This window comes from Ixodes scapularis, unplaced genomic scaffold, assembly GCF_016920785.2.
Source record: "Ixodes scapularis isolate PalLabHiFi unplaced genomic scaffold, ASM1692078v2 PGA_scaffold6__148_contigs__length_123643588, whole genome shotgun sequence".
In the NCBI taxonomy this organism is placed as follows: domain Eukaryota; kingdom Metazoa; phylum Arthropoda; class Arachnida; order Ixodida; family Ixodidae; genus Ixodes; species Ixodes scapularis.
This window is the reverse complement of record NW_024609881.1, coordinates 4,402,160-4,425,679: the sequence shown is the minus strand read 5'-3', so window position 1 is coordinate 4,425,679 and position 23,520 is coordinate 4,402,160. Positions and strand designations below refer to the sequence as shown.

Below are 23,520 nucleotides of genomic sequence, written 5' to 3'. Positions count from 1 at the left end.
CAGCAAATCTTGATTTATCTGTTGGCTTTGTCTCCAACATTGCACAACCTCACCAAGTGCGGTTGCAATGTTACGGAAGAAGGAGCGGGTTTGCAGTGGCCGTATTTCGGCAGACACGGACTTCGACTTTACACTCTGCAGTTACATTCCCAGATATGGGACATTCGCTGATCTCGCGATCTCTGAATGGGTTACTGCTTGTGTTATCTTTCCAACTTTTATTTTTGGCCAAACAAAGTTTATTTTGTAAGCAAAACAAAGCTTTATTCTGCTACCTCCATCGTTTTCCATTCGCACACATGTACTTCAACTTCGGAGTCGCGGCATTCGGGGAGGAAATGCGTTAACAATGGGAAGTGTCTTTCCCCCCTTCGTTTTACTTTGTCATGGTCACCCTCCAACCGTAAGGTCCACGGCCGCATCATTTGGTTAGGATCAATGTTCGCGAATTGTGGAGCCCGCGTTAAACTATTTGTAGGGGTGGGCGATCCCTCGAAGCTTCTCTTGGAAATTGATATTGGCCCAAAAAGTGGGGTGGGCAATGACTCGGGGATGGGCAATGACTCAGGCTATTACTGTAGAAGGTGTCTTAACACTTAGTTTTTTTTTTTTTTTCTTTACCATCTTTTTATTATTGTCTTTTAGATTACTGTAGTGTCCTCTAGTCTGTCGCCGGTGTCTTTTGTTCTTTGATTCTTATTTGCCACGGTTGTGTAGCCTCAGGCAGAGTGCGTCTCCTTGCGTGTTTGTCGGCCTATGTAAGAATGTGGCCTGAAAAAGAATCTTTAGCTGCGTTCGGAGTTTTGTGTCCATCCGTCTCTTTTGTCCTCTCGCCCATGTCTATCCTTAACCAGCTCGCCTCCAACTTGCTTCAATGATGTCACATGACGTTTCAACTAATGTCACCATATCACGTGACTTCACAAAATCAAGTGACATCATGAGGTCACAAATACGTGACATAACAGTGCCATGTGACATCATAGTCTCATGTGATGTCATGATATCACATGACACTTGCGTCATCAAGGCTACATGCCACAAACACAGAATCTTTGAGGCTGGCCCTATACAGTGCAATCTCAACAAATGGAACTTGAAGGAATCAGGAAAATCTGTTCCATTTAACGGGAGTTTCATTTACTGAGAGTATGAAGTGTAGGTACACTAAAAATGTTAAATGCCAGCTTAAATGCTGTTTCCACAAGTGCACAATTTGTAAACACCAGCTAGTGAATGTAGAAGGCACAATAATAACAAAGACACCGAATTGCCACATTTGTCTATATTCACACAAACCGTGTAAAAAAGTTGAACCAATATTCAAGTTTCCCATTTCCCTCTTTCCCGGTGTCTCTAAAAACAATCCTTCAATAAGTAGAAAAAACGACAAGATCTTGGTTTGTTTAAGATCTAGCAACCTCTTCTTTTCTCCCCTTGTCATGAAGAATCCTTGTCAGGCTACCTTTGGGAATGGCATACTTCGTTGCAAGCGCCGTTTCCGTGAAGCAACCGCTATCAAAATCGTTAATGACTTTGACCTTTTTTTCTAATGTGAGCGCACGCTGTTGTTGCTTCGGTGCCGCTATCACTGAAACTAGGCCACTAGGCCTAAGATCCCCGAGATGCCAGCGGAAGCCCTGTCGAGCCAAGCCTACCCAACACAGCCACCTACTATGCATAAAAAGGAGTAAAAACAAAACAAAAATAAACATGCGTACATGCTAATTTTAGGCAATAAAGCTAATAAATATTTAAAACCTTTTTCATACTGCTTTATTATTCGGAGTTCTTTTTCTTTTTTGCGATACCAAAAAATATCTGGTCAGCGAAATAGTTTTGTTTACAGTTCCGTTTACGCGGAAGCGCAAGAATTTGAGTTCTGATTAAGGGGGGACACTACCCAAAAAAGTAAATTTTCGAACCACTCGTCTGATTTAAATTATATTTACAGGGCTTGTTTCTGTTGATGTTGATAACATTTCTGCCAATTTTTTTTTAACCTGGAAGAAGTACAAAAAAAATTGCAAACGTTCAAAGACGAAAGTGGGCGTGTCTGCTTAGGAAAACTGTCGTTTTGAAATTACTTATAAATTTGGTGTTTTCATGTGTTACATTGCATTAGGACAGTTCAGAGCAGATAACTATGGAGCTATATTTCTATGTTATACCATCTTTCATGACAAAAAAGCCACATAAACACAAATACAGTTTTTTTAGATTTCCATCCTTTGTCCAAACTTCTAGTTCTTGAGCATGAAAAATGACAAAAATAAAAAATACAAGCTCATAGTTATCTTCCCCTTAAAATTTCACCCCAGAAACACTCACAAAAATGAATCCAAGTTGCGTAATAACAAAACGATAGTTTTCCTAAAGTGAAATTTATGCCAAAGAGTGGAATGGAGAAAAATGCGTTCAAAGTGCTCCAACCTCTACCTTTTCTTTAGCATCAGTGGACCGAAAATAATTTATAAAAAATTAACTATGCAGTGTAAACTAATGAAACTTTCTGGCAATACTCTCTAGATGTTGGTAGATGTAAATATGACATTTTTCAAAATCAACTTTTTTTTGCAGAAATTGTTTTTTCTGGGTAGTGTCCCCCCTTAACGGGAATATTTTTACATTGTACGAATACAAAACCAAACAACTCCAAGATAGTTGTTTCATTTAAGCAACAATTCCTTTAAGCGATTTCCGTTTACCAAGATTCCACTGTAAATGCTATGCATTTAAAAAAGAGTGCTAAAATGTGTGGTAAGTCATTCAACAAACAACCCACACAAATGACCCAAAGCCTGGAACCAACCTTAACCACAGTTTGGCTTACCTCGAGCAAGGCCCTCTTAAGCGCCGGCGTGGCGGCCCCCGTGCCGGCCAGGGAGGAGCCAATGGGTGGCGGCTCGGCGCCACACAGGCGCTCTGCCAGGCCCCGCTCCGATGTCTTGCACACCAGGACGCTCTCCCCTGTGCACAAGCACCGTTGGCACGAACGGCACTTCAGCGCACTTTCGCGTTGTGCTCCCACAGATTAAAGGGGCACTGAAGTCATTTCTGAGAAAGGTTGTTTTTGATCTTATATTATTTAACATGTGGTGTTAGTTCCCACATATACCAAGTCCTATATTACAGAAGCGCCTATTCATCCCAGGGCAATAGAAAAACATGTGTACTGTTTTTTTTTCTCGCGGACTACATTGTGTGGACCAATGAGAGCCCTACAATACGCGCAGATTCTGAATAATATTATTATGACTTTTTTCGAAGAGAGCCTGATAGGTACACATACGAATAAGATTCCTCTTTTTCTCCACGGGCGAAGCCACCGCTTGCAACTCGCCGACAAGCGCCCTTCATCGACCACTTCACTCGGAAGAAAATTCTTCCCAGAAAGGGCGTGTTGCGCAGGGGTTTCCCCAGGAACTGAGATTAGGGGGGTGTCTAAATTTTTAGGGGGGGTTGGAGGGGGGGCATTGAGAATAGAGGAGTCGTTGTGAATTAAGGGGCTGTCTTCGGAAAAACAAAGGGGGGTGTAGGGGAAATCACTGGTGTCGCAATCTTTGAACACGATTTCAACGAGAAAATAAGCTAGGCACGGTAGTGATTTCGGGTTTGTTGGGATGCTTACAGCGTCTAGATTGAGTTGTCACCACAAAAGGATGATCTCAGAATCGACTTCAGTGCCGCTTTGAGAACAAACACCAAATTTCGCCGCTTATGCTGTCCCAAAGGAGCACCGTATTTCTCAATGTATAAGTCGTGTTTTTTTCCCAAAACTTTAGTCGGTGTGTCTTGTACAACGGTGCGACCTACGTGATTTCGTTACAGCGGTAGGTGTTACTGCTTCTTCCCGGCAAAAAATGTTTGTATACAGACACAAAACCCCACCCTACAGCAGAGGCACTGCTCTCCCCCTCTCCATGGCTACTCACACATACCGTATTTACTCGCAGAATGAACACACTTTTTTTCCCGAAAGATCGATGCAAAGTGAGGGGGGGGGCGTTCATTACGCGAAGTAAAATTTTTGCGCCCATATTTACTCGCCTAATTAACGGACCTTTCATCCTGAAAAATCAAAGTAACTTCTTATCTCTTTGCGCGCGGCACCGGACACCGTAACCAAAATAAGCCCTGCAAAAAAAAAAAAAAAAATCCTCTTTGTTTTGTTTTTTTCTTAGTTCCTTGGGTTTTTTTTGTTTGCTGCCTTTCGCAAGTTGTTTTGTTTGCTTAGGCGTTGCTTAGGTGAGGGCTCTCCGCTTATCTTTCTTATCTCCTTACGCGCGGCGCACAACCCCCTAACCAAACTGCGCTCTGCAAAAAAAAAACAGCTCCTCTTTTTGTAGATGGTTGAGCGTGTTGGTTATTAATTCACGATAAGGAAAGAGGGACATTTAGGGACATCTGTTTGTCTTAAATGTCCCTCTTTCCTCCTCTTTTTCTTTTGTTTTTTTTTCTCACTTAGGTGGGTTTTTTTTTTTTCTTTTTCCCGCCTTTCGCAAGCTGTTTCGTTTGCTTAAAGGGCTTCTCCGCTCCTCTTTCTTACCTCCATGCGCGCGGCGCGCGACCCCCCGTAACCAAACTGCGCTGTGTGAAAAAAAAAAAAAGAAAAAAAAAAAAAGCTTTTCTTTGTTTCGTTTTTTTTTTTTTTTTTTGCTGCCTTTTGCAAGCTGTTTTGTTTGCTTGCAAACCTCCTTGCGCGCGGTGGCCAAACCCAAAATCCAGACTGCGCTGTGCAAAAAGAGAGAAAAAAAAAAGCTCCTCTTCAGGTTTTTTTTTTCTTGCTTCCGTTGGATCTTTTCAAATTTTTTTAACGCCTAAGGCGTTTTGTTCGCCCACGCTGCCCATGCATTCGCGACTTCGCTAACCTCGCTGCACCAGGATAAAAAAGTGCATTCATTTCGCGCGCGTGGGGGAGGGGGTCAAACTTTTTACATCCGAGTTGGGGGTGCGCGTTCATTACGCGAGTGAAAAAAAAAAAAGTCGAAATTTTAAGAGCCGACTTGGGGGGTGCGTTCATTACGTGAGTGCGTTCATTGTGCGAGTAAATACGGAACATGCCGACTGTGGCAGGGTTCTCTCTCGCTCCTCCCCTTCCCTCTGGTAGGCCGCTGCTGTTCCGAAAAGCCCTCATGATCACGGGAGAGCGCCCTCCACCTTCTTATCATTCCTGTTACATCCACAAACCCTCCAGCGACACTCTCCCTTCCTCCCCCCCACCACTCTGGCAGCCGCCTTTACGAAATAACCCTGTGGCCGCGTTGTGTGGACACACTTTTTCGCCTCCCCACTGCCGTCGCCCAAGTTCCGTTTTCGCGTGTCTCCACACCTTTACAGAACAGTTCACATACATACTTTCGCTACTTCTATTGCAGGCACAGTCATGGGCGCTCCCATTCTGAAAGAATGTTTAAACAAAAAAGCATGTCTCCGTGTCCTTCTCCAACACATGCAACATCACGCACAATTGCTCCTCCAAAGTACACAACTCCTCACACACATCTCCTGCATCAATTCCACTGAAAGCAAACAACCCATTGCAAACTTTGTACAGCAAACTGGCTGCAGGCAAATCTCCTTCAACGTGCCTTTCTAGAACTCAGCAGTTACCGCTTTCAATCGCAGCGCACTTTGTGTGGCCGTTTGCAATTTTCTTTGTAAGTAGGTATGGGCATTAAGGGGGGACACTACCTGGGAATGCTCAATTTTGAACCGCTCACTCAATTGGCGTGATATTTGCAAGTGGTGCTTGTAGCGATATAGAAGGAGGGCATGCAAAGTTTCAGCCCTGTGAACCCATTTTATGAGGTACCATATCCCCAGAACGAAGTAAAGCATAGCTTTGCATGGAATGTACTCAATGAATTTATCATTGAGATATGGTGTTGATAACCAGATATTTTTCTGGTGGAATGCATACTGGAATACCTGTTGCCGGTTACTATGAAAATCAATTTAAGAAAATATGCATTTTTCAAATAAAAACAAATTATGAAAAAAAAAAGTCTTCACACCTACTAAGTTTTACAAATTACAATTCTTCATAATAAAGGAACATAAAAATGCAAAATCTACCTAAGTTCACAGTGGCCGGCTCCATAAGAATTTGGCATACAAGCCACAAATATTAGGTCTCTCGATAGTTTCATACTGAAAAGATAATTTTATTAAAGTAAAATTTATGTCAAAAAGTGGAATGGAGAAAAGCACGTTCAGAGTGCTCGAACCTCTACCTTTTCTTTAGCATTGGTGGACTGAAAATATTAAAAAAAGTAACTATGCAGTGTAAAGACATAACACTTTCTGGTTTCTGGTACACCGACAAAATCTCAATCTAGTCTTTTTGGCCCCCCACGAGCTGCCCAGCTTAAGCAAAAGAGTTAATATCAATAACAACCAGTAAGTATGCTAGGCGAAAAAACACAGCAGAACCTTTGTTTCTTGCACAGGCAATGTAGTTTATTCTGTTTCTCTCTTTCATGTGGCAAGCAATATGTAGGGCAAACTGGGCGTTGCTTGAACGAACGGTTTAGAGGACAATACTATAATACTTACAAAATGATATCCAGACATTTAGGTTTGCACTGTTGCGATTGCGGGCGTGAGGCTGACCTTATGTGGTGTTCTGTTATGGGTAGAAGTAGCCAGAAGCTTACTAGAGAGATTGTTGAGGCAGAAAGGATTGCACGACTTAAAGATGCATGTCTCAGTGCCACATCCTTGACATTATCAAACAAAGAGCTAGAATTTTTGGCACATGGAGAGATGAGACGCCAGTGAGATACAGAAAATATTGCTGCGCCTCTCACGAAGATTAGGAATATGAAGCAGTTTTGCAATCCTCGTTCCTCATGCAGAAGAACCCTAAAATACAATTGAGTTGTAAGTCAGCAATGTGCGTCGTGTCTCTTGGGTGTGTATCCTGTGTGTGTGTGTTATTGTTAATATGATGTTTCACCACCTCACCCAAGCTGCCATCCTCCTTCCCTCCCTCCTCCTCCCCCCCCCCTCCCTCTCCTCTCCTCTCCTCTCCCCTCCCTCCCTCCCTCCCTCCCTCCCTCCCTCCCTCCCTCCCCTCCTCCTCCCCCCCCCCCCCCCCCCCCCCCCCCCCCCTTGACATCATGCCCCGGCACTCACCGTGGGTGTCCATGCCCAGGCGCCCCGCCCGGCCGGCCATCTGGCGGTAGGCCATGACGTCCAGCGGCGCGCCGTGGAACATCGGCGTACGAATCACCACCCGTCGGGCCGGCAGGTTCACGCCCGACGACAGCGTTGACGTCGCCACCAGGGCCCGCAGCACGCCCCGCCGGAACGCCTCTTCTATTACGTCACGCTCGTCCGTCGTGAGCCCTGGGGCCTCAGAGACAGCGGTCAGGAAAAGACCGCAAGTTGCCGCAACAATCCCTAGCCTCCGTACTTCTGAGACGAGGCGATAAATAAAATAAAGGACGTAGACATGCGCTGTCTCAAACCATTACCACCAAAAAGACAAGGCTCCCACCCAAAACGTCATCCCTAGCCATTAAGCACTGCCTAGCTTGTGGCAGCACCGTCACCAGCACGTCTTGCAGTGTCTGCAGTGTTGCAGACACTGCAGAGGGACGTCAAGGCACTCCAGTTAGAACAGTCTGCGACAGAGCACCACGATATTGCCCGACCTTCTCAACGCCGTGTTCAAAGCTTGGGAAATCTCATCTTTAAATTCAACCATTGCCAACTGTGCCCGCAGTGCAATATGTACCAACATGATGGCACAAACAAGACAGTTGAGAAAGGGAGTATCAATGCTCCAAGTGTAGCTCCTTGAGGAGCTCTAGTCTCGACGTTCCCCCAGGGTCTTCCCCAAGTACCATGCCAGAAAAATGTCCAATTTGCTACAAGCTTGCCAATGCTAGAGGCCTAACTTAGGCCTAATAGGCTACTCCTTGAATTTTCTGACTCGCCAAAAAATTGCCAAAGTGCCAAACTTGAGCCAAAGTTGACACATACAGACCGAAATACAAGCAGTGACCCCTAAACCTGGCGCTTGTTCGGCGATTTAGGCCCAAAGATGCCAGATGATGGCCAAACAAAGCCTAACTTTCACACTCATTTAGCGAATTAGGGCCAAAATACCCAGTCTCTAACCAAAGATCAAGTTTATAGCACTTTTTGAGGTCCTAAACCCCCGGACAAAAACCAAAATTTGGCGGGAGGAACCACGTCACCCTGGTCCCGTCTAGGTGATGCCCACCTGCGTGGTGGAAAGCGACGGCGCAGCGGAGGCAGCGTCCCAGTGCAGGGTCCAGGCCGGCCGGTGTTGCCGCCAGCTGTTGGCCCAGCTCCGCCAGCTGCAGTCCTTCCAGCATCTCCTTCAGCCCGACTGCCGCCTCTAGGTGGGTGGCCTCTAAGCTCCCTGCAGACGAGGCGGGAAGGAACTCTAATTGGCGACAGCTGCAGGGCATGTTTCTTGCCATAACTCCGCAACCAGCAAGATTCTGGCACTTGCCAAGGACAGCAAAGAACAAATCATGAAGCCCGAACATAAATAAACCACGAACCGCATTTATTTGACTACGGGGTTTACCGATAAAAAAATAAAAATTATGCTAGGAATATTGAAATAGAAAACAAATTGCCTGAATTGGAACTGTCCTTGAATAAGAAAGAAAATCCTACAAGCAAAAACAGGAGAAAGGGAAAGTTCAGCGTGTTTCGAGCTGGCCGTCTATTTAGGTCTCTTTTCCGAGCTCGGGATTTCAGCGGAATTTCAGTAAATTTAGTGGGAAAACATGAATTGGCATATAATTACATACCAATTAAATTTCCTTGCTAAACCTAGTGGCTAATTGCGTCCCACTAAATTAGGTGGAAAGTAAATCCTCTAAGTTTAGTTACGCTTTTGCATTATGTTCTGCATTACACTCGCACATTTTTCTGCAAAACTTTGGTCCCATATGCATTCCACATAAAACATTTAGGAAAGATTCAATCGTATCTGATAAACTCCGAGATGCACAGAATGTGTTACGAATGAGCTGGGCACCTGCCATGCATGTTTGTGACACCACGGTTTCAGGGTGTCGCATGACACCCTGACGTTAACCTTGACCCGCGTCAATCGAACGTAATGTGTCGCGAAACGTGTTCACCAAGACGAAACCATCCCCATAACAGATTTTGTGTTACGCAGGGCGTCTACCAAAATGACGTTCTCAAATTCCCCGAACTTCTAGAGGTTTCCCCCCCTATTTTATTAAAATTCCTTGACACTCTTCAGAGAACCGAACATGTCCAAGTTTTTTACAGGTTAAAATCAGAGACATTCTCACCTGAGCGGCTGAAATATACTCAACCGTCATGCTGTGAACAGCCCGCAGAAATGGTTCATTTAGGAATGAGTGTGGGAAGGTAAAAAAATGAGCTCTCACGTCGTGAAGACGTTGGGCAAAGGTGCAGAAGCAGGAAGAGTCTAGGAAGAGTCTATGGGCGCAACACTGACCAGGGGTTCGTCTTGGTGAACACGTTTCTAGACTACAGGATAGGTGATTTGAATTGAATCTCTTATGTCCCACAAGACTCTATTTACTTGTAGAGTTTTGCATCTGCACACCAGCCAAGTCTCCTGCAATCTGTGTCCCACAATGCGCATGTCTTTTGCTGGCACTCAAAGGCAAGTCAATTACTCTGACCGATGCTGGTTTATTTATTTATTAAAAAATATCACACGGAGAATTGAGGCGTGTACAGGTAACTCCCCAAAAAATTTTCAGTTTTTCTTTTCTGCACAAATGAATTATGCATTACTGAAAGCTCATTCTCCACCCAAATGTAGCACTAGAGGTTCGAACCAGATGCCAAGGTTTCAGCACCAGCCGTTATCTTATTCAAAGGTTATAAGCAATCTTCTAAAATTTTCAATGGAAAAATGGTGGCTGATGGACCTCTTATATGGCAAGAGTCACCGAAAATGGTCGTGACCCAGACAGATTATAATACATTCATATCCCAACTGACCATCCATCTGCATTTGCACTAATAGCAAAGTCAACTCGTGTTTATAGAAATGTTTTGTTTGGGTATTTTTCTGTTTCATCAGCTGTTTTTCCCTAAAAATGTTTTAAGTGTTTTTTTTTCCTGTTTTTGCTGCTTTATATAACAAAGTTTTCCAGCATGTAACCCACTTTTTTGTTTGTTCATTTATATAATGTTTCTTCAGCAGTTACTACCACCTTGTGTAATGCCAGCAATGGCCTTCAAGGTCTAATAATAAATGATGAAAAATGGGTGCCCTTTTCCTGTTCAAAATTTTATAAGTTTTGAATATGATAATGGTTAATGCAGAAACTTTGTCCTCTGGTTCGGACCTGTAGCGCTACATTTGGGCGGAGAATGAGCTTTCGGTGATGCATAGTTTATTTCTGAGGTACAAGAAACCCTGAAAATTTTTTTTGGGGGGGACACCCTGTATTATAAAAGGTCCATTGGCAGTTAAATTCCTATTGAAAATTTCAGAAATTCGGTTATAACTTTTTAATAAGATGACGGTGAGTTTTGAAATGTTGGCATCTAGTTTGGACCGCTAGGGCCACATTTGGGCGGAGAATGAGCGCTCGATAATGTGTATTTGATTTTTGCGTTAAAAAAAATGGTTAAATTGTTTTGGGGGACACTCTATAGGAATACAAAAGATATATTGAATAACAAAATTGTAATCATGAAAGCAAAAGAAACTATAAAAAAAAAACAAGCTAAAACAATGAGATAAATATAAAGAAAAATAAATAAACATGAGCCGACAAGAGAAAAACCTAAATGTTATTATCACTGCAAACGAGTTCGTGAAATTTAGTTCATCATCTTCGGCGGCTATGTGTGCTGGCAGGTTATTTCGATCGATTACTGCTCATGGCAAGAAAGACTGCAGAGAAAGATGAGTGGCATGTGATGTAGTTAAGTTAAAAATTATCTAACTTTTCCAGACCCGCCAAATTCCCCGATAATTTCCGGTTTTCCAGGATGGTAGACACACTGGTTACGAGCCTTTTACGGCACGCCGAGGATAGCCAGAGAGCCAAGCAATGCCGGTACGGCGCTTGGAACACATCTCCAAGTGGTGAGTGTAGCATTCTATTCCGCCCACGCGTCGAAAGTGTTAACGAAATGACAACGGATGGTGGTTACTGGTGGAAGTTCTGGAGAAAAGCACAAAGGAATGCAAGTGTCGCTGTCGTCGCAGAGTCCATATTTTAGCTGCAGCAAAACAAGCGTCTGTCATATCCGCCACCACTTCTGCGACGCACCCGGGGTTGTGGTCGGCGACGACCTGACGCCTCTACAACGTCATCGGGTAGAAATCGAACAAGCATTTTTCAGGACGCATAAAACACGCCGGTCGGAGACGCGATGCAGGCACCACAATGCCGGGGGCGTACCGGAGTGCAGTCGAGCGAGAAGCAGGCGCGCTCCCCGAGCCAGGGCCAGTGCCAGGGCCTCGCACCAGGCGCGGGTGGGGCAGAAGAGCAGCACGGCGTGGCCCTCCAGCCACGTCTCCAGGCACAGCTGCAGCAGCCCCTCCGGGTCCTCCGGCAGCGGGGGCCCCGGGCCCTTCACGAGGCGCAGAGGGGGGCCCTCCCACAGCTCCTCGCCCACCTGCAGCAATCAAACCGATTATTTTAGTTCACAACATTGTCAAAGATAGAAAAGAGCTTGCCAAATGTAAACTGAAAATAAAGATTTAATCGGCGAACTTGTGCCAAACGAAATAAAGAACGAGCGTCGGGATAGCAGAAAAACTGGCGGCGATTCGGCGGCGTAACAACCAGTGGGAGCAAGACTAACTCGACAAGGTCCTGCGCAGCTCCTTATCTAGTGTGCGTGACTATATTGAAAATTTGGCAAAGAAGATTCGAGCGTCGTGCGCTCAGAGCGAGAATGAACAGGCACTTTCGAGACCAAGAAACTAGGACGAAACGATAAAAGTTACACCCCGAGTAAGAATAAATGCGAGTCTTCTAGAATTCCGTGACCGAGCGTTGCTTGTTCAGCCCTGCGCACGGCAATATGGCGACCCAACAAAGTCTGATCATCTGTACTTCTTATAGTAGCATCCTTCTCACTCAATACATTGGCTAAAATGCTCTAAAAACAATTTTAAGAAATGTAAAAAAATGTATTGCAACGTCCTTTCCAGCGTTGCAGCCGCAATTTTGTTAGCTTACTCGTATAAAAAGACCATCCTTCCGTGAAGTTGTTTCTCAGTGTTGAAAATGCCCAGAAGTCACGTGGAAATAAGTTCAGGCTTCATGAAGTGTTACAGCACAGTTACCATTCTTTAAAGGTTAAGGCAAAAACTAAATCACGCACCTCTGCCATATTCTCGCAAACACATTTTTGTCATCTGCCAAGACAACATGTATAAGGTGCTTCGCTTGCCGTGACAGAACGCCAAAGAGTATGACGGTCCAATTGCGTGTTCAGGCATGTGCATATGTATGTAGTATTACCTTCAAAAACATCAGCACAATATTGCCCGACTACGTCCTTGGGAAGAAAGACGGATACAGTCTCCTTACTTCCTAATATATTTTTTGTACTGCGCACAATGCATTTTGTTGTAGTCGCTTCTGCCTGGACCATCACAATGTGCAGTATGTTATAAATGAAATAACAAAATTAACAGATTGTATGGAATGCGTCTTCAATGCATTCCATCAATCCTGCCCATGCATAGAAAGTGGTCCCGAAGTAGCAACAAACTGTGTCACAGGAGCCGGCGTGTCGCGCCGTCGGACGTCGCGATCCCGGCGGTTGGTCATGGGAATGCCGGCAAAAAAGGCTAGCAAATGTGAGAGCAGTTGTCGTTGAGGCATGCCATCGCGCGTCTCCTTTGGTTTGCGTCTGCAGTCTAGCCGAAGAAGGAACTGTGGCAGAACGGACGTCTGTCGCATCCACCTCCGCCGCTGAGCCACTGCAAGGACCGCGGCAGCCGACAACATGACACTTCTATTTCATCGGACGAAAATCGAGGAACCGTGTTTGAGGATGCCGTAAACACGCCGGTTGGAGACGTGTTCCAGGCAACGTCTCGCATGCGCTTAGGTCGGTGTTCCCGAAAGTGGCGGAAGGCTCAAAAAAAAAAGGCTCAAGGTACACCTAAGCACTTTTTATGAGTTGTGAATGCGAAAGCATGCACGCCGCTCTTCGCTCTTTTCTTTCGTTTGCGGCGTACGGCGCGCTCATTTGGGCGTGAAGCAGTGGAGCCGCTGCCTTGCGGACATGCAGCGCCATCGGGTGAGCGATCATTGAACTGACGCGCAGCGGCCAATGGGAGCCTCGCCGATGCGCGCCAGCCAATGGGACTTCAGCTGAAAATCGATCAGCTTTACTTTGTTCCTTTCGGATCGGGAAAACTAGGTGCCGTGTCTAGGCGTCGGCTCGCTCCATGAGACGGCTCGCTCCATGAGACCGTTAATTAATGCTTTCGCATTAATTAAGTCTAGACATGATCATTTTGCCAGAAAGCATTAGAGTTGTTCGATTAAGTATTTATTCAGAGCATGCGCGGCACGGCTGTGTTCTCGCAAAATGGAGCTATACAAGACCGTGCAAGTGACATTTTGCTCCTTCTTTGAATATATTAAAGCCTTGCCAGCAGTCTGGGTACACAGGGGCCACCGACGTCTGCTTCTATGCCTTGCCGTTCTGAGGCAGTTCAGTTTATGGTGTTTACTTTTGTGGCTGTACTACTTTATGTCACTGTGTACTTATCCAGCTGTTCAACTCATGGATGTTCTGTCTCTGCTCTACTACCAGTACTCGAGTGTTGCCTTGGCCTCTGTACAGGTGGCTGGCGAGTCCTCAAATAAAAATAGATAAATATCCGGGAAAATGATGGACCTTATATAATAGATACTAACACTGGCACAGGACTTCAGTCCAATCAGTGTCCGCACTGGTTTTGGGTAGGCGGCGCAGAAAATACAGCACTTCAACTTTGTTAGCTAGGAGATGTTGGTCCTATTGCCCATTGCCATGTGGCGTTTCCGAGCAAGCGCGCCCGTGGCCGAATGGTTATTGTGCTCGACTCCACGCAAAGGGCAGAGGTTCTATGCCTGGGAGCGGACTCACCTTTTCATTATTTCTGTAAATGTCGCGTTCTGGGGAATTTGAGAACCCTTTTCGTTATTCAAGGTCCAAATATACTATGTGCCGAACCTTCTAAGCCAGTTGTTCCAAAAGTCCACGTGTCTACATAAGGGGCTTTGCATGGCGAGCTGGAGTCAGTCTCGTCCCAGCACTCGGTCCTATGTTACGCCGCCATCAATGCCTGCGACGCTAGCCTTTTTCTATTTTCTTTTGGGCACATGTTCGCCCCATTAAATGTTTAATTTTCTTTAGCTATTGGTCGTCTCATCAACTGTCATTTGTGACACGATCCAGAGCCACTACATACGTTATGTTTCAAAGTGGGCAGTGACTATTTCAATGTCCGCCATCAAAATATCTCAAACATTATTTCGACGGCTGTGTCTGCTAAACGTCAAAATAGTGGCTTTATTGTTTCGACGTCCTCCTTCAATGCAGCAGCCGTTGCAGTGGTAGCTGTTTTGTCGCTCTGTTCTGTTTAGTTTCTGATGGTCTCGTCGCATCTTGACGGATAGTTTCGGTCCTACTAGTTGGCAGTGGAAATGTCTTATTCAGCGTGTGTGTGGGACTGGCTCAACAGTTTATCTTTTCGGACGTGAAGCGCTCAATGGCAATGTTTTGAGCATCCTGAGCTTGCATCTCGGCAAGCGTCTCACTAAAAATTTTAAATCTACAACAAAGGTGAGCTGGATACCCCTCTCTCGTCCCTGCACGTAACAAATGTAAGTGCGTATAGTACACAACAATAAGAACTTTTGCATACTTTTTGAGTCTTTATATCGTGTGAGCGTGTCTTCGTATGGTTGCAGTCTTGCTTTGCAAATGACCCTGTTTTAAAGGCAAAGCTCCTTAGGGCCTAGCCTTGTCCGTCTGGTGTCCGTGCTCACATCGATTGCCATACCATCTGTCTTCTTAAAAAAAGGAAAAATGTTTGCGCAGTCGACAGGATTCAAACCTGTGCGGGGAGACCCCAATGGATTTTTAGTCCATCGCCTTAACCACTCGGCCACGACTGCGGGACGAGTAGGGGGCTTTGAGATGGGGTAGTGACTCAAGAGCTGGGGATGTCATGGATGAAACGTTGCATGTAGCCGCTCAATGTCTATACAGGAAAAGGCGCGGCAGTCAAATGCGTATATAATTGCGTTACATTTTGTATGCATTGGCTCAACGTTTATAGACGAGAGGGCGCTGCAGTCAAATGCTCAAATGCATATATAACCACATTCCCATACCACACATTCTCTTTCTGCAATGGACCGTTGACTGAAGCGGTGGAGATGCATTCCCACAGCTTCTAGCGGATCCAAGCTGATCCGCTAGAAGAACCACTGTCTCTGCATTGCACCGACCATAAAGCAATAATAATGAAGTCGAAATGCAACCCGGAGCTCAGCACTACCTATGAGCAATAAAAAAAAATCAGCACCATCAGCACTACCTATGAACAATAAAATTAGTATCATCAGCACCACCAGAGCTTCGCCCCAATCAGCATCATTCACCACGTGGAGATGCGGTCATTTTCTTTTTAACCTAGTTTTGCGAGTTTGCTGTTTAGTCTAGATTTTCTGTTTGGTTCATTATAACGAGGGGGTTAACTACGGAATGATTGGGATCTTAAATAAAAGCTTGGGAAATTCAAACATTGCATCCTTGGTGTTTACTGACTACAAACGAACAAAGGTTCTGGCTTGGTTGCACGAGATACACGCATTTTCCTATCAAACTGCAAATTTTATGACCCGGCATTCAGCTCCCTTGTCTATATAAATTATGTGAAATAAATCATGCAAAGCAGCAGTGCTCCATTTAATAATGTTTGGCACAACCAACCAAACATTACTTTTAACCTGATAGCTGATGTACTTTGAGGTCTTTTTGGATTCCATATCACTTAAAAGGTAACGAGAACAGCAGTCCACAGCATGACATTTGTTTACGGCAAATGTGTGTCGAACCGCGCCGCTGCCTGCAAGCAAGATAATATTTTTTTGACCGTCACCTTCGATCGCTCACCAGTCCAAACTCCAAAGCTCCAAAGTTCCGAGTTTGAGACGGTCATAATAAGGACAAAAATAATTTGTTGGGGCACGTCAGAATATGTTTTTGAAGACAATTTCACGTCTTCAGGAAGTGGCGTCACGGATGTCAGAAAAATAATAATCAAAATTATTTTGAAAGTGAACGTCGAAATAGTCACTGCCTTCAAAGTACCGGCACTTCGGCCATCTTGCTGCTTAAAATCCCTAATCGCAGTTATCCGCAGCTTCACCCGAGGTCGCAGAAAACGCTTTTCCGTCCGCCAGAAACGTTAAAACGATGCGGCAAAATGACGCTGCCGAAGGTTCCCAGCCCCATACCTCGAGCTTGGAAGTCACATTTTTTAATCGTAACCGTCACCTGTTGCTCAACACCAGGCAACAAAATGGTGCCACTCACAAGACAACTGGGGAATGGAGCGTGGCTATTCTAAGCGTAGCTCATTTGGTGGCTGTCTATTTCACTTTAGCTCGGACCGCAGCCGACTCTACGATCCAATGGAGCCGATCAAGAAATGCCAATCCTCACAACGCTCTTTGCCTATCTGGCTTCGCTATCATCAGCTGAACCAATCCCACTGAGAAAAAAGCGTAGGATAGTGGTGCATTCACCGTGCGTGACTGGCTTAATCGGCGATAGCAGACGCACAATGACGATGCGGGCTGTGACCATGCACTTGTGGCGCTGCTTGACCCTGCGGTCAAACTTTAAGACAGTCAAATAAAAAAATTAAAAATAGTTTAAAGTGCTTAGATGGGACATATTTTGTAAAATTTTGCGCAATTGCATAGAACGTTTTTTTTAGCAGTACAGGATGTCACCAAAAAACATTTAGAAGGTTTTTTTACCGCTAAAATAAACTAGGCATCGCTGAATGCTTATTCTCCACCCAAAGGTAGCGCTAAAGGTCACAACCAGATGCCAAAGTTTCAGCCCGATCTGATAACTTAATCAGAAGTTATAAGTGATTTTCTGAAAATTTCAATGGGAAAATGGTGGCCGACGGAGTTTTGAATACATGGGGTTCTATGGCATCAGAAACCGAAAAACGGGCAAAAATGGGCTCCGTTTTAACATTGAAATTTTCAGAAAATCACTTATAACTTTTGAATAAGTTATCGGATCGGGCTGAAACTTTGGCATCTGGTTGTCACCTCTAGCGCTACCTTAGGGCGGAGATTCAGCGTTCGGCGATGCCTAGTTTATTTCTGCGGTGAAAAAAACCCTGTAAATTTTTTCTTGTGACACCCTGTATTTACGTCGTTAGAAGCAATTTAGATGGGGGTAGCCCCGCCCGGTGCTCGGTCACCTAAGCACCTTTTTCGGCTGGCATTGGTCGGAGAGACGATCGACGCGTGAAATGTTTGTCGTAAAATGATTTCTCCATGCCTCGATAGTAATTGTATCGACAATAGTTTTATGTCTGCGAAACAAATAAACTAGACAAAATCTTTAGTGTTTTCAAAGTTATCCCAACATTGCCTTATCCGCTTCGGTTTTAAACGATAACAAGAATGGCTGCTGGCGTTTGTGGCGTGCTCAATGAGCATAGCTCATTGAGCTCACTTATTTTTATGAGTGCGAGTTGTTCTGCATTCATCGAGGTGTTTAGAGAAAGATCTCCTCAACTGACCTAGTTTGCAGCTTTTGCAGCAAACTACTGTCGCAAGTGTGCACCTTCGGAAGCACTGTGCGGGTGCTTGTTTTCATAGCAAGGCTGCCTTAAGCCTACCATCCCACATGAACTATTTTGCCTAATTTGGATTGATTTTTTTTTTTTGTGCATGACCCATGAAAAATTTGAGTTGTCTGGGTGTGACGTTGTTAAAGGGTGAACCACTGGCCGAGCAAGAGCTCCACGCTGTGGTAGAGGGTCTGACCAATGAAGAGAGACAAAAACAGCAAAAAAAGTTGCAGTCGAGAAAACTAACTACGATACACACACTTTGCACAAATCACATTTGTAATATTGGATATAACCGTTACAGAAACATGGTATACAAATCTGTGCTCACAAATGCTTATCCAATCAGTTATGATTAACCAAATCAAAATATGCCAGTTCAAAAAGTACCGGCAACTGCGAAAAGTTTCATCTGGCATGTCGATGGTTGACGACGTCTCCCTACACGGTCCGTCCAAGGTGGAGGAGCTCCGGTGGGCGGGGCCCCCTGGCCTCGCATCCACTTCTTGAAATGGCACGCAAACACCCGACAGAACTCTGTCCTGTACTTGACGGGGGACCGTCAACGGTGGTCTCGTTGCCCCGTTGAAGACACAATGTATCCGTTCGCCTCCGAGTCTCTTCTCGCACCGCCCTTTGTTCCTTGCACTCAAACCCAGGTTTGCACACCAAGCGTGGAAATTCCCCTCTCCCTGACGGTCATTGCCCCGTGGGTCTGCCCTTGTTACCTCACGCGGCACAATCCTGTTACGTTCAAAGGCCTTTTGGTATATGTTTTGTGCTGGGTTTATTTTCGGGCATTCCAAAGAAAGCGGGTTTCGCAATATTTACGACTGTGGATGGCACAGACGCGGCCGTCTGCCGCCCACGGCCTCGGCATTAACCCGTCTCAGGCAGGGCAGTTCCCTTACCGAGCCTGGACGGGCGAGGTGAGGGGAATGTAACCAACGAGCGAGGTACCAAAAGGCATTTCCCGCACACTTCGGGGAATTCGAAGATGGGGGAGGACTCCGGGAAACCAGGCAGCAACTCACGTCGTTTGACATTCCTTCCCCGACCTTCATATACTACCCTTGTTGTTTTATGTGACAGCATGTTGATGCAAAGTAAAGATGTTGGCTCCCGTAAAAGCGGCCCCGTTGCTCTGGGAATTGTGCAACTGTCATGATTAAAACCGTGGTTTAATACCGAGAAGATTCCTACACAGGTAAAAATTTGCGGGCCATTTGACTGGAGGCAGTCGGACGTTCGGCTCGCATAAAGTTTGTCCAGGTATGTTCCCGTCAATTCGCTTCGAAAGGCAAGTAGCTATCAAGTTTTGCAGTGCACCTGGCCTGCCAAAGCGAATATTTTTAAGTCGTGTTTTAATTGTGCGTTATGATGCTCACCCACCTTGCTCGTGGATGCCATGCGAAAAAAAAAAAATAACAAGAGCAGAAAATTTAAAAAGACTGCATATTTCTTTTGTTGAATTGTTTTAGTCCTCTCATTCGCTTTTTACTGCACATCGACACACACTGACGGACGCTTGTTTTGGACCGTGGCTCGTGCATGAAACGCTAGAACGCCGCTTTCATGGCTGCGTCTTGCAAACATTGCAGCTTTTAGACGGGGGCGGAATGGCAGACGGACAAAGGCAAAAATGGACGCAGACACACAGCTTTCATGTCCTTGTGTCATCGCAGACGATGATACATGGTAATGCAATAGCAGACGATGCCAGAGGCTGCTGCGCATCTGTTCGCACGACTAGCAGGCTGTGTCAGAAGTCAGAAAACACACCGTGTCGCGAAAGAAAGCCGGCTTGCGAGCGTGTTCAGCCGAGCAGATAAGCCAATCCAACAGTAATAAACAGGGCTAGAACCACTAAATTAGCTGCACTTCAGAGTAACGACACTTCAGTTATTTTGGTGCTTAAAATCATGGTTGCCAGTTATATCAAGCTTTATCTGAAATCGCAGAAAATGCTTTTCCTTCCTCCAGTAATGTTAAAACAGCTTGCGATAAAGCAAAACAATATCACCTGAGCTTCCAAACACCGTATCTAAACCTGAGGATGTCACATTTTTTAATTGTGACAAACGACAGTTCTGTTTGCGCTGCACGGAGCGCCAAGATGGCGGTGCCCACTAGCAGTTCGAGGAACTGAGTGTCAATATTCTAAGCGTAGCTCATTCAGTGGATCTAGGCAGGGCCACTGATCCCTGGATGGGGTATAGAGCGGGCCACAAACTCCACCTAAATTGCATCTAACAAAATAAATAGTATGAAAAAAGAAAAAAATTGTAGAGACATTTTGAAAAAGCACTGTGTCCCATTTACGCCCTTTAAAAAAAAACTTTTTAATTTTAGTGTGTAAGTGAAACAGAGTATGCACCAACACACTGTTTACAAACAAGGCCACAACTGCCCGCACCAGGTTTGGGCACTGCACTGAAACCAGGCTCACGCAAGAGCACCATTGCAGTGGCACAATGTCAGAGAGACGAGTTGGTGCATAAGGCAGTGTGCTCACCTTGAAAAGCTGCCGCAGGGGCACCGGGCGCTCCGTGCAGCGGTACAGCTCGGCGTCCAGCCAGCGTGCCAGGGCCTCCAGGTTGCCCAGGCAGGCACTCATGGCCACCACCTGCACCCCGCTGCCACCCCTGGGGGGTGCCACCCCCGTGAGGACTTGTCTAAAGGCCAGGTATTTCAGGGAGGAAGCGACTTAAGCCACAGAGATCATTTGCAATTTAATGGCGGAAGCCTTGGTCACGAGTGTGCAAGCTTCGTCACGTCACAAAAAGGAAAGTGAGCAAGGAGGCGGAGACGCTTGCAAACAATCGACGCTTTCGCGTCCTCCTCGCAGCTCAAGTTGCAAGTTCCGCCCACAAACCATGTGACCCCGATCGAGCGATTGCAGCCACTCTCAAATTTGGGCACACTAGGCTCGTAATTGCAGCACCGGCTCATTTGGGCGACGGAGGCACCTCGAGCGCACAGAGCGCTGGGAACTCCTTTCAACTCATGAGGCTGTCCAAGTTCTGTTGGCATAGACCAGGTACCCTGGCCGTGCATTTCTACAATGTCCTGCCCAGCTTTCTTTCTTAATTGGTATTGTTACCTGTTTCGAGATTGTAATGGGAGTGGTGTGTCCGAGACAATTTATGCAAGGTAAGCAGTAAGAGAGAGCAAAAATATTTTTTAAAAAGTAGCGATATCACAATGTCAGGTAGTGAGCCATTCAATCATTTATTGTTTGAGGAAAGAAGAACATGTATGTATCCTATTTGTAATTACAAGTTTTATTGCATTGCTACGAGAATGTCTGGTGTCTGGGAGGACAAAAAACATTCTATAATTGTCTTGGTTCATTCCAAGCTCGTCATTAACGATTATAGACAAAGAAAGTTATAGCGATTTACTCTCCTTTTTCCTACAAGGTATCCGAGCCCTGCCCGAATACCAATTTACAAGAATACAAAATCATTGTAGCTTCACCCAAAATTGCGAAAAATTCCCTTCCATACTCCAGAAGCGATGAACAGTTTGTGACAACAGGGTGTCTAGCAAAATATTATTTTGAAATTCCCCGACTTTACCAGGTTTTCCCTGACAACGTCAGGTGAAATTTTCTGACCACTGTAGAGGCAGTTAAATATATAAGACGAGCATTGAGCACTGTAAGGATCATTTTGCACGGGCTTCATCCAACTTGTATATTCCGAAATATTCGGGTTCATCCAGTCCACATTAAACGAGCACTTTCTCGCCGCCGACATCGTCAGTGAAGAGGCCACTTCCGGAAACACAAGGAAAAGACGACGCTCAACCAAACACGTCAATAACCGAATGGCAGCATGGCCGCTAGATGAACACTTTCGGATACTTCCGGCTTAAGGCTTGGGTTAGATTGGGGTCTGCGGCTTTTCCATTTGTTACTAAATCTAGTAGCTCTAACTAAATCTAGCCTTGTGTTGTATCCTCAATCCAATCCAATCCAAGGCTTGGACTGAATTTGTCGGCTGTTTCCTTTGCATCGGGCAGCACACTACAGAGCCCGCGCTCCGCTCTAAGCAGAATTTATTGCCTATTTTTCTGCCCCGAAGTCCTTAAGTCTTTGCTCAGGGCACCCGATGGTGTTTCCGGCTCATTTTCCCTGACTGGGCTCACTTTTTGACAATATCCTTGACAATTTCTCGATTTTTCCGGGCAATTAAAATTTCCCTGACAATTCCCGGTCGCTAGACACCCTGGACAAAGCGAGACGCCGCCACCCGAGCTTCCCCAACACTGTATCCCAACCTCGGGAAGTTGCATTTTCGACTCGTGATCGTTGCCAGTTGTGCCTGCTCTGCACTTGGCACCAAAATGGCGGTACCTACAAGACGATCGGGGAGTCTGAATACTCCAAACGTAGCTCATTCAATGGCTTTAGGCGGCCCAAAGTACCTGCGTGCCATGTATGCCAGCTTGGCCAGCATCAGCTCGAGCAGGTAGCCCCTGTTGGGGTCCCCCACCAGGTGTACCTCGTCAACCACCACAGTCCCTGAAACGATGTCATTACCATGTCGGAAGGAGCACTTTGGCCGCACAGCAACAAAGACGCTTTCACCTCCTTGAAAAAAAAAAGTACATTAGCTCGATCATCCTGACGAAGCCTGGAGAGCACAGAATAATTTGCAAGTGAGCTGGGCACATACTATGTGTGGGTGACATCACGTGACATCATGAGGCCACATGAATGTGGTCTCATCACACAAAGCAACTGTGTAACATGATATGATGTCATGTGACATCACAGTCATGCGACCTTATGACAACACGCGTCATATCACACAACATCATGCGTCACCATCACATACCGTGTAACATCAATGTGACATTGGATGTCATGCAACGTCAGCATGTCACGGAACGTCACAATGTCACATAACTGACCCCATATGACGTCATGGCTTCACATCCTGTCACAATGTCACATGCCCTCGACGTCAATTGCTGGCATGTTGCATGATGTCATCATGTCACATGACTCAAAATGACATGACCTCAAATGGCATCATGATGTTACATGGTGCCATGTCACGTGGCTTAAAGACAGCAACTGGCTTCATGATGCCACGTGATGCCACAAAGTCAGATGATGTCACATGACCTCAAGACGTCAACTGGTGTTTTGCAACGTCATGATATGATGACGATGTCACGAGGGACTGTGACATCACGTGTCAGCATGACGTCATCATAACGTCACTGTGACAGGTCTTTTTGATGGTTTTCTCGTAAAAATCGGCTGATAAATAACATTGTGTTAATACTCCTGGGTTGGTTTGCTGATCAATATGGGTATCTCTACTGGCAGTTCACTCGCCCGCTAGAGATCACGTAAATGGCCGCACAAAGACAAACTTAACTAGCATTACAGGCAAATGGCTGCTGTAATTCCGTCCTTGCTTTGAATATTATAGCCTTAATCGTTTTTCATTTTTGAAAATTTTTGACCCTCGATTGCTTAATTGTTGTCTTCAAAGTTACATTTGTTGCCTTCAAAATCATATTTCTAGCAACAAACAAAATGGGAGCAAAATATTAAAAAAAATTGAGTGCCGTCATCTGTTGGCACAACCTCAAGCTAAGCTACAAGTGAGCCTGGTTTGTCTAGAACAGCTTAATGCATGAAC

General features: G+C 45.4%; 1 protein-coding gene and 1 non-coding gene across 2 annotated transcripts in view; both read right to left on the bottom strand.

Moving 5' to 3' along the window:
• Positions 1 to 23,520, bottom strand: part of LOC8037793 (DNA polymerase theta) — a 66,203-nt gene that overhangs the window by 19,432 nt on the left and 23,251 nt on the right. Inside the window, exons 6-11 of the mRNA XM_029993264.4 lie at positions 22,289 to 22,385; positions 20,373 to 20,502; positions 11,418 to 11,634; positions 8,237 to 8,398; positions 7,141 to 7,353; positions 2,834 to 2,970 (exon numbers count right to left, since the gene is read on the bottom strand). Coding sequence (XP_029849124.3) covers positions 2,834 to 2,970; positions 7,141 to 7,353; positions 8,237 to 8,398; positions 11,418 to 11,634; positions 20,373 to 20,502; positions 22,289 to 22,385 — 956 coding nt within the window. The remainder of the gene's footprint in view (positions 1 to 2,833; positions 2,971 to 7,140; positions 7,354 to 8,236; positions 8,399 to 11,417; positions 11,635 to 20,372; positions 20,503 to 22,288; positions 22,386 to 23,520) is intronic.
• On the bottom strand, positions 15,065 to 15,146 carry Trnaf-aaa. Its single transcript has one exon. It is a non-coding gene; the product is annotated as a tRNA-Phe (tRNA).